The sequence below is a fragment of the Leptonychotes weddellii genome, chromosome 3 (genome assembly GCF_054177405.1).
Source record: "Leptonychotes weddellii isolate Sample4059 chromosome 3, ASM5417740v2, whole genome shotgun sequence".
Taxonomy (NCBI): domain Eukaryota; kingdom Metazoa; phylum Chordata; class Mammalia; order Carnivora; family Phocidae; genus Leptonychotes; species Leptonychotes weddellii.
In genome coordinates, this window is record NC_138371.1 from 20,583,115 (window position 1) to 20,594,867 (window position 11,753).

The 11,753-nt window shown below is 33.2% G+C and overlaps 1 protein-coding gene across 1 annotated transcript in view; it reads right to left on the reverse strand.

Annotated features, from left to right (window-relative positions):
* Positions 1–10,627, reverse strand: part of LOC102727532 (THO complex subunit 6-like) — a 263,513-nt gene extending 252,886 nt beyond the window's left edge. Inside the window, exon 1 of the mRNA XM_081813681.1 lies at positions 10,281–10,627. Within this exon, the coding sequence (XP_081669807.1) occupies positions 10,281–10,316 (36 nt within the window). The 5' untranslated portion in view covers positions 10,317–10,627. The remainder of the gene's footprint in view (positions 1–10,280) is intronic.
* Between the last annotated feature and the right edge of the window lie 1,126 nt (positions 10,628–11,753).

Sequence of the window (11,753 nt, forward strand, 5' to 3'; positions counted from 1 at the left end):
AACAAATAATACATTATATGTTAAAAAAAAAAAAGAAGATAGTAGGAAGGGAAAAATGAGGGGCGTGGGGAATTGGAGGGGGAGATGAACCATGAGAGACTATGGACTCTGAGAAACAAACAGGATTCTAGAGGGGAGGGGGGGTGGGGGGATGGGTTACCCTGTGATGGGTATTAAAGAGGGCACATATCGAATGGAGCACTTGGTGTTATATGCAAACAATGAATCATGGAACACTACTTCAAAAACTAATGATGTAATGTATGGTGATTAATATAACATAATAAAAAATAAAATAAAATTGGAAAAAAAAACTCAATAGAAAAATTACATAGTAAACTAGATTCAGCCAAATATTTAGTGAATTATAAAAGAGATCTAAAGAAGTCCAGCAGAATTCAGCATAGAGAACTAAAGCATGGGAAATATAAAGACAAGTTAATTAACTTGGGAAACTAAACAAAAGGTTTCAACCTAAGGATAAAAGGAGAGTCTTAAGGATAGACTAGAGTGAACTGACAAGAAACAATATTTAAAGAAATAATGGCTGAAGATTTTCTGGGATTGCAGAATACAAGGGTGCTCATATTGAGGAAGCACATCAAATTTTGAAGGAAAAAAGGAGACAAATCCACATATACACACATGACAAAGATATTGAAAATAAAATATTAAATGTACTAGAAAGTATCAGAGAGAAAAAACAAACAGGTTACCTACATAGGAGCAGCTACTAGATTGAGAGCAGACTTCCATGGCAAAAATAAATCCATAAGAAAATGGAATATCACAATGAAAATAAAATATGCAAAGGCCAAGAAACTTACTGCCTACTCACCCTCACTGAAAGAACTACTAGAGAGTATTCTTCAGTAAGAAGAAAATGAAACCTTAAAAGAAGGAGAAAAAATAAATAAGTTAATTGTAAACAATGAATTAATAAAAATATATTGGTAGCTCTAATAAATATCAACTGTTTCAAGGTGGGATCAAAATGTAAAATAAAAATAACATGTAATATGGCAAACTGATGTCTAGAAAATGTCTGAGTGTTTTAATTTCTTTGTGCTATTCTGGGGAGAATAGCAATATTATTTAATTGTAGACATTTTAGAGAAATAAAATATGTGCATATTTAAAATGTAAGAGTAACAAATTTTGACAGACAAAAAGGAAAAAACAGCAAATTACACAATAGAATAAATAAAATAAGATTGTAAAAGTAAATCCAAATATATTAGTAATTATAACAAATGTAGACCAATTAATGTCAGCTATTAATAGACTCAGATTTTATTAAAAACACAAATTAAAACAGTATATACCACTTATAAGAGAAATAAAATGAAACCATAAAAAAGGAAGGAAATTGGAGGATGATAAAAGATACATTGGGTAAATATGATCAAATTAAGTCATATAAAGCAAAATGTTTTAATTGTGTCAAACAGGGCTATTTTACATAAGTCTTTAAGGAAGTTTTCATGAAGCAGATATGACTCATGAATTTACATGCATCTAACAATTTGAGTCTCAACAAAATATAAAGCAAAATGGCATTTGAAAATAGAATATATAAAAATCTATAAATGATTTCTTTTTAACTGAAAATTAAAAATCCGTAAGAATGCTGGGAGATTTTAATATTTCTCATAATATAAAATTTTAAACAGACAAAAAAATCATGTTTTTATATGATTTGCACAATTATAGTTACAGCAATCTTTATCTAAAATATACAACTAGGTGTCCCAAACAAGAACACACATTCTTTCTAAGCCTCCATAGGGCGTTTTAAAAATGACCATGCACAAGGCCACAAACAAGTCCTACCAAATCTCCAAAACTGACATCATGCAGATATTTTTTCTGACAATAATGTAATCAAATTATAAATCAGCAATTCAAAGAGAGCTCTCAAATTTTTCATGTATATTTCATAGATTTGGTACTAAAAGCAATTTTAAATAAGTCCAAATTTACAAAACAAAAAATCAAGAGTAAGGAAAGGTAAGGAAGGAAGGTAAGGAAAAGTAAGACAGCAAGTGATTGAGAGATGAAATTCAAACTTAAACAGACAAATTTGGAACATGTTTATATATAGATAAAAATAGTCCTACAGAAAGGGGGAAAAAGAAATAATTGTAACGTAAACTTATGAAGAGAGTGAAAGAAGAATGGGAAATGAAATTTATTGTACAACCAAAATATTAAAACTTCTTAGGAACTGAAAAAGTCCTTCTAAGATTACTGAAGGTGAGACACTAACGATGAGTGGAGATGCCCATATATGTAGAGATGTAGAAGTAGGAACAAGAGATTTCTTCTCTGAAGGTTTTTATTTTATCACTAAAGAATGAGTCAAGGATATAGGAAGAGAGTTTGTGGAAGAGAGGGAAGTAGGAGTATGAGGATATTTAAGAAGGAGTTATAAAAGTAATCTAAGTGAATAGAAAAGTGAACACACTAGAGAAATATAATCTAAATGTTAAGTAATAGTGGGGCGTCTGGGTGGTTCAGTTGGTTAAGCGTCCAACTCTTGATTTTGGCTCAGTTCATGATCACAGGGTTGTGAGACTGAACCCTGCACTGGGCTCCATGCTGGGCATTGAGCCTGCTTAAGATTCTCTCTCTCCCTCTGCTCCTTCCCCCACCTCCCTCTCTCTCTAAAATACATACATACATACATACATACATACAAATGTTAAGTAATAGTGAGTGGTTATTTGTACTTTGGAGTCATAAATTTAAAGTTAATTTAAAGAAAAAAAGTTTCAGTTTAAAATGGCAACATAGGAAGATTCTGAACTCTCCTCTTCCACAGAACACACCAGATTAAACCTATTAATATAACAATTTTTCCTGAAGAAGAACTGAGTGCTGACTAAACAGTTACTGAGCAACCAAAGACAGAGAGAATGGCCAGAGAATAGCAGGAGAGATGGAGACATGTCACAGTTTAAAAGAGTAACTAGTGGGCGCCTGGGTGACTCAGTCAGTTAAGCATCTGCCTTCAGCTCAGGGCATGATCCCAGGTCCTGGGATCAAGCCTGCATCAGGCTCCCTGCTCAGTGGGGAGTCTGCTTCTCCCTCTGCCCCTCCCCCTGTGTGTGCTCTCTCTCTCTTTCTCAAAAATAAATAGTTAAATAAAAATTTTAAAAAATTTAAAAGAGTAACTAACATATACAGCCACAGCTCCAGCCAGCCACCAACAGTCACCAAGCACATACAGCCTGCATAGGGGTCACCATACAGAAGACAACTTCTTCAATTTTAGGAGAAGTAGCTGTTTTACCTAATCCATAGAAACAAACACAGAAAGTAAAGTAAAATAGGGGAGACAGAGGAATATGCTCCAAAAGAAAGAACAAGGAAAAAAAAAAACTCAGTAAAAGAATTAAATGAAATAGAAATAAGCAATATGCCTGAAAAAGATTTTAAAGTAATGATCACAAAGATACTCACTGGGCTGGAGGAAAGAATGGAAGAGCTCAGTGAGACCTTCAATAAAGAGATAGAAAATATTAAAAAGAATCAGTCAGAGCTGAAGAATACAATAACTGAGATGAAAAACACAGTAGAGGGAATCAACAGTAGATTATAGGACACAGAAGAACTAGCAATGAACGGAAAGGCAGGGTAATGGAAAGCACAGAAGCTAAACAGCAAAAAAAAAGAGAAAAGAATTTTTAAAAAATGAGGGTAAATTAAGAGATCTCTTGGACAACATCAAACGAACAAACATACACATTATAGGAGTCACAGAAGGAGAGAGAGAGAAAGGTGTGGAAAACTTGAAGAAATAATAACTGAAAACTTCCATAATCTAAGGAGGGAAATAGACATCCAAGTCCAAGAAGTACAGAGAGTTCCAAACAAGATGAACTCCAGTAGGTCAACACCAGAGCACATAATAATTTAAATGTCAAAAGTTAAAGATAGAGAATCCTAAAAGCATCAAGAGAGAATCAAAAAGTTACCTACAAGGGAAAATCTTATAAGGCTATCAAGCAGAAACTTTGCAAGCCAGAAGGGAGTGCCATGATATATTCAAAGTGCTGAAGGGAAAAAAAAAACCTACAAACAAGAATACTTTACTCAGTAATGTTATAATTCAGATTTAACGGAAAGATAAAGAATTTCTCAGACAAAAGATAAAGGACTTTATCACCACTAAACCAGCCTTATAAGAAATGTTAAAGGGACTTCTTTAAATGGAAAATAAATGACCATAATTAGACATAAGAAAAATATGAATAAAAATATGTAAAATATGACAACATATACATAAAATGGGGAAGGGAGTTTCTTTTAGAATGTATTTGACCTTACTTGATTTTCAAATTAATATGAACAGCTATTTACTTAGAATGTCATATATGAACCTCATGGTAACCACAAACCCCAAAAAATAGAAAGAAAGAAAGCCAAACAAAACACTATGGATACTCATTGATTAAAAAGAAAAAGAACAAAAGAAGAAATACATTAGAGGGAATACACCTCAGTATAATAAAGGCCATATATAAAAAACCCACAGCTAACAAGATCCTCAATGGTGAAAAACTGAGAGTTTGCCCTTTAAGCTCAGGAACAAGACAAGAATGTCCACTGTCATCACTTTTATTCAACATAGTATTAGAAGTCTTAGCCACAGCAATCAGACAAGAAAAAAGAAGTAAGAGGCATCTGTATTGGTAAAGAAGAAGTTAAACTGTCACTATTTGGAGATAACATGATACAATTCATAGAAAATCCTAAAGATACTACCAAAAACTACTAGAAGTAATAAACGAATTCAGTAAAGTGTCAGGATACAAAATTAATACCCAGAATTCCATAGTGTTTCTATACATTAACAACAAAGTCACAGAAAGAGAAATTAAAAACAAAACACCATTTATAATTGCATCAAAAAGAATAAAATACCTAGTCATAAACTTAATAAGGAGGTAAAAGATCTGTACTCTGAAAACTATAAAACACTAATGAAAGAAACTGAAGATGACACAAATGGAAAGATATTTCATGCTCATGGATTGGAAGAATATTGTTAAAATGCTCATAATACCCAAAGCAATCTACAGATTCAATGCAATCCCTATCAAAATACCAACAGCATTTTTCACAGAACTAGAATAAATAATACTAAAAGTTGTATGGATCCACCAAAGACTCTGAATAGCCAAAGCAATTCTGAGAAAGAAGAACAAAGCTAGAGATATCACATCCCAGATTTCAAGATATACTACAAACCTGTAGTAATCAAAACAGTATGATACTGACACTTAGATGAATAGAAGAGAATAGAGACCCCAGAAATAAACCCATATTTTATGGTTAATTAATCTATGACAAAGGAGATACGTATATACAATGGGGAAAAGACAGTCTTTTCAATAAATGGTTCTGGGAAAACTGGACAGCTACATGTGAAAGAAGGAAATTGGGCTACTTTCTCATACCATACACAAAAATAAATTCAAGATGGATTAAAGACCTAAATGAGAGACCTGAAACAACAAAAATTCTACAAGACAGCACTGGAAGGAATTTCTCTGACATAAGCCATAGCAACATATTTCTAGATACATCCCCCAAGGCAAGGGAAACAAAAGCAAAAATAGACTATTGGGACTATATCAAAATAAGAAGCTTTTGCACAGCATAGGAAATCATCAGCAAAACAAAAAAGACAACCTACTGAATCAGAGAAGATATTTGCAAATGATATATCCAAGAAGGAGTTATCCAAAACACATAAAGAATGCGTACAATTCAATACCAAAAAAAAACCCCAAAAAGACCAAAAAAAAAAAAAAAAACCCAACCACAATCTGATTAAAAAATGGGCAGAACACTTGAATGGACATTTCTCCAAAGAAGACATACAGATGGCCAACAGACACATGAAAAGATGCTCAACATCACTGATCATCAGGGAAATGCAAATCAAAACCACAATGAGATATCACCTTATTCCTATTAGAATGCCTAAAATCAAAAAGACAAGAGACATAAGTGTTGGCATGGGTGTGGAGAAAAAGGAACCCTTGTGCAATGTTTAGGAATACTATATGAGCTAATGATTCCACCATTGTGTATTTACCCAAGCAAAACCAAAACACTAACTCAAAAAGATATATGCACCTCTATGTTTATTGTGGCATTATTTAAAATAGCCAAGACATGGAAGCAACCTAAGTGTCCATCAATAGACAAAAGGTTAAGGAAAATGTGGTATACATATGCATTGGAATATTACACAGCCATAAAAAAGATGAGATCATGTCATTTGAGACGACATGGATGGACCTGGAGGGGATTTTGCTAAGTGAAATAAGTCAGACCGGGAAAGCCAAATACCATATGATTCCACTCATAAATGGAATCTAAAAATTGAGTAAACAAACAAAAAGCAGAACTATAAAGACAGAGAACAAACTGATGGTTGCCAGAGGGTAGGGTGGTGGGGGTTTGGGCAAAATGAGTGAAAGAGAGAGGGAGATATAGGCCTCCAATTATGGAATGTGTAAGACATGGAAATAAAAAGCAGAGCATCAGGAATATAGTCAATGACATTTTAATAGCAATGTAATGGGACAGATGGTAGCTATATTTGTGATGAACATAGCATAATGTATAAACTTCTCAAATCACTAAGTTGTTCACCTGAAATTAATGTAACATTTTGTGTCAACTATATTCAAATAAAACAAAAAACAGAAAACAACCAGTTTGATGATATAGTATTTTAAAATCTCCACATATTTAGATCTTTTCTATAAAGAATGTAGATTTGCCAGGTATGTTATATAGAGGAAATGAGGTCAAATTGAACTAAAGTCCTTTGCAATGGAATTGATAGAACGATAACTAAAGAACCTAAGCTGGGGTAAAATGCTAAGTGAAGGCAGAAGGGGTGATAAGATGGTGAGTAAGATTTTAACTGATTAGAGCTCTCAGTGAGGGAGAAAATTTGTTGTACTGGATTTACTTAAGACCTGGAAAGACAAACAGATATGTTCAGAAAAGCGTGCTTGGAATTGAGATTTTGGACATGATACATTTACAGTTAATGACAAGGTGTTCAGAGTCTGACTTTAGGAATACATAGCTGAGGAGAAAAAGGGTGTTGGAAAAAATGCAGACAAGGAAGTGGTCAGAGTGGTGCGTGGGCCACATATGTAGAGAAAGACAGTGATTTAGGAACTCTAGTCTTCAAAGAATGAGGGAAAGTGGCTGGGAGGTTCTAAGCAGTAAAATCTGTTCCCAGCAGTGAATCTACTTTAGGATTTCAGTGGAATGCTGTGTAATTTTGAGTTTAATACATCTCACTTGATCCATGATGCCTCAATCAATTCTGAAAGTCAATTTTTTCCTTAATGACCTTTAAACTGAAGCTGACTTAGACCTGACTTCCTGGGTCACTCCTTATCAAACAACCTGGATCCATAACCTCTGACTCCTAAGGGTAGAAAGTGCAGGGTAAGATACCTAGGGATAGAAAATGCAGACTGGACTTAACCTTTTTCCATACCTTTATGTTTTATTAGTACTTGGCTTTTTGATGGTTTCATTTTGATTTTATGGCCATTTTGACATACAAAATGTGTTATATTTATTTCTGTTATTGATAGACATTCTAAGCCAGCAGGTTTTCCCTTATTACTTAGACATTCATTCCCAGAGAGTTATGTTTGTTCTCTAATCTGATTTCAATACCCTTCCTATCTCTCACATCCCTCTTGGGGGATGCAATGAGAGCTACCAGAAGGCCTGATGGAATCTCCATCAGGTCAGACTACTTCCTGGAAAATTAAATGTGGAGGATACTCTGATAGGGATACCTTGCTCATTTTCTTGCTATGTGTTTTTACATAGTTGTTGGTTTTGTTTTGTTTTTAATTTATATTGAATTTTCTGTGTCCAACGATTGTCAATTTTTTTTTAATTTTTGTTTTTGCTTTACAAAATGGACTTAGTTAAACCCTTTCATAATTCCTTAAAATGTTTCAATAGCTGATTACTTTAAAAAAAGAAGTTTTAAATAAGTATCTATTTCCAATGGGAAGATTAGTCAGAAATAAAGATACCAGAATCCTAATAATACAACATAGAAATACAATTCAATTTACATAGCTTTTTAGGACCATACCAAACCATTATATGTTGTATATTTGTTTCTGTGATTCTTGGTTGCTAGCTAGATAACAATGAATTTTACATTTGTGATTTCTGCTTACAAATCTAAAATTGTAGAACTTTCCTAAATTATGTTTATATAAATAGCTAAATGCATTTTTAACTAGTAATGCAACTTGAAGTCATATCCCTAAAGGCATCAAATAATTAGCAAGTCTAATTCTAAATATTCAAATTTCTGCCTGCTATATATGCACTGTACAATGCATTTATTATGACAGCTTTGTCTGATAGTTTGCTTCAATGTGAACTGTGTCACAATGCCACGTCCTTGAGTAAAAGTCTTTGTGCTCTTTCAGTCACTGCTACCTCCTAATCTATTGACATTCCTTGGCAAGTATGTGAAATAAAAGTTTTCAAAACAATTGACATATGTGACCAAAAATTTCACCCGTGTCAGTTATCATCATAAAATATAATTTCCTTAATAGTTATTACACATTTACAGCAAAGAAGACATAAGTTAATGGAAGCATTTAATGAGGCCCGGGGATGTTGATTTGGAAGAGTGTGGTAATAGTCCTTTGGTATGGACAAAGTGTATAAACAAAAACAAGTTAGCCACTTTGATGTTGGACACCTGGACCTCATATACATCATCTTGCCTTTTAATTATATGTACTTAATGTATGTGTCCCTTGATTGCTAAATGAATAAATTTAATTTGGCTAATTCTATATTTATTAATTGTATTATTTGGGATGTTAAATGGCATTTCTTTTTTAGCTAAAAAATAAACCGCCTGACTCACAAAATAATTTATTTCATCTTAGCTTCCATTCAATTTTCTTAGGGTATGTGAAACTATAAACCATTTAATAGATTTTTAGCATAAATATCCTATATCATATGGGTTCACAGTGCTTAAATGGCTCTATATTCTGCTAAAAATAAATTTTACTTTGTACCTAGAAATAAGCCGTAATATATTGGCTCAACAGAGTCAATTAAATGGAAGTTCCTTAATAAGATGAATTTGTTAAAATATAATTGCAGTTGAGCCCATCACTAACATTCCAGGTGTCATTCACAATGCCACCAGCATAATTTTAGTTGGAGCAAATAACATTCCCTTAGAAGAAATAATTTTTAGTGAACATTTTTCTTCTATCTAAAAGAATAATAACAGCATGATAGCATCAGAATTTTGACAATGCTGTCATTTTGAAGTTAGAGGTAGGTAATCTATCAGATTAATTTTTTAGCTAATTGGGAAAGAAGAGGGGTATGGAATTAAGATTCACACTCTACTGGGAATTTAGAGACAAATTAAAATGTTAGCTATAAATAAATCATAGAGTTTGAAAGGACTTGAGAGGTCATCTATCAGTCAAATAGCTTTCATCTGAGAAAGAACAAACTTAAATCATCCTTCCATGAGTATTATCTGTACTGTTTTAAAGACAACCTCAATTAGCTTAGCAACTCAAAGCAGTGTTTAATAATCTTCATAGTTGGTGAAATCATCCTGATATCTGAATACCTCAAGCTGTGGATAAACACTTCTGCTATGTCATCAGTTTATTTGGAAAAAGATATATTTGAAACCTTTCAATGAGTAATTGAAAAGCTGTCAAATCAAGGTTGCTCTGTTTTAACCTGAAGAAAGTCTATTTTTCTTTGATGGCTTTTTTATTCTTGGGTTTCCTTTCAAGCATTTTCATTATTTTTATGATTCTACATTAATATCTACAAGTTTATATCCCACTTACTTTCTTGAGCCTGCATTAGACAAGACGCTTTTAAAAATGTGTTTAAGTGAAGTTAAAGATAGAATTCCTCATTGTTCCTACCACTGTATATTGTGTGTGTTTTTTAAACTTCTACAACCCAAACTATCTATATGTTTTTTCCATTGTCATAAATTAATTCCAGAATTTGTTCTCCTTGCCCTGTTGTTTTTTAAACTTCTACAACCCAAACTATCTATATGTTTTTTCCATTGTTATAAATTAATTCCAGAATTTGTTCTCCTTGCCCTGTTAACTTACCATTTTCTCCTGGTACTTTGTTTCAATAAAATTAACTTGTATATATGAAATATTAAAAGTATTTATTGGGAGAACTGAACTCACCCTAGGAGTGAAGGTGGCATCATTGATAGAATGCATGTGACCATAAAGTGACTGCTCACAGTTACCCTAGGAAGACAAAGCAGAAATAAAATCAAATAAATGCCATTCAATGTGTGAAAGAAATCAAAAGGTAATTAATTTTATTTGTTTTAAAGTATTGCATTAAGTTTCCTTATACCAAGACAGTGTTCCTCTCAACTTTTCTTCCTCAGGGATTTCTCCCCAACCGTGGCAGATATCTTAGCCTCCATGCAGACTAGGTTGGAAGTATGACAGAGTTATACCCCTTCCTCCATATACCTTGACAAATGTGGGATGGGAATTAGTGATTAATGCCTGGAACTTTGATCCTTTAGATCTGAGCTGTCCAATCGAGTAGTCACTAGCCAGCCATTTATATGACTATTTACACTTAAATTAATTAAAATTAAATAAAATTAAAAACTCAATTCCTCAGTCATACTAGCCATATTCCAGGTGGCTATTATAGCAGACAATGTGGACATAGAACATTTCCATCATCAAGAAAGTCCTATTGGACAGTGCTGTTTAAAGGAATGCTTCTAAGACTGTGTGTTCTACAATTATTCATCAGAGAATCCTCAGCAGGATTTAGCCTTAGTTGCCCATAGGGTAACTGGATCAGGAATGTATCCTTTATTGGGTCTTGCTCTCTTCTTTAGCTCACTCCTTGCTTCTTCACTTCTACTTCCTGGGATAGCAACCAAATAAACTGCTTATACTACCCCCCCAAAAAAAGTATTGCTTTAGTCCAATAATAAAGTTAATACAGTCTCATGATTGAAAATACTAGCTTTTGCTATCAGCTACCACTCAGAATCAGTCCAGGCTATGTTCATAAGTGTGTCATTAGTGCTTGTCTGTGCAATGGAACTCTAGTATCGTCACTTTTATGCTATTGAGCTGGTGGTGAAATTTCACTATATGACTCCGGCTTGCAATTAGCATAGTTTTCAAGCCATGGGGCCAAGTAGTGAAGCCCTTATAGAGGGTGCTTGTTTTCAGCACATCATTGCCATTACTACTGGGGATGTGGGGTTCTTTTTTTGTTTGTTTTAGATTATGAGATCATGTTTTAATTCCTGAGTTTCCACAGTTTGGCATTAATATCATTATATGTATAAAAATGTTATAAAACACTTTTAACAAAAACTAAGCATTTGTTTTATGAAAACTATATTTCACATCTACCCATTCTGGTCATCTTTTCCAAATAATAATTAAAATTAAAATTAACTACAAAAGTTTCCAAACTTCAGTTTAAATTATTTCAAGCAAACTGGGCTCATAACACATTACACAGGGGCTTTAAATGTGGGGAGTTTCATTTTGAAACCAATGTTCAAAGGGCATTCTTAATTATCTTAGGGAAATAACACAAATTTTGTAGAAGAACCAGAGTTGTATCTGGATGTAGATTCTTGTTATGGGTTAAAATTCAGATTTAATTCA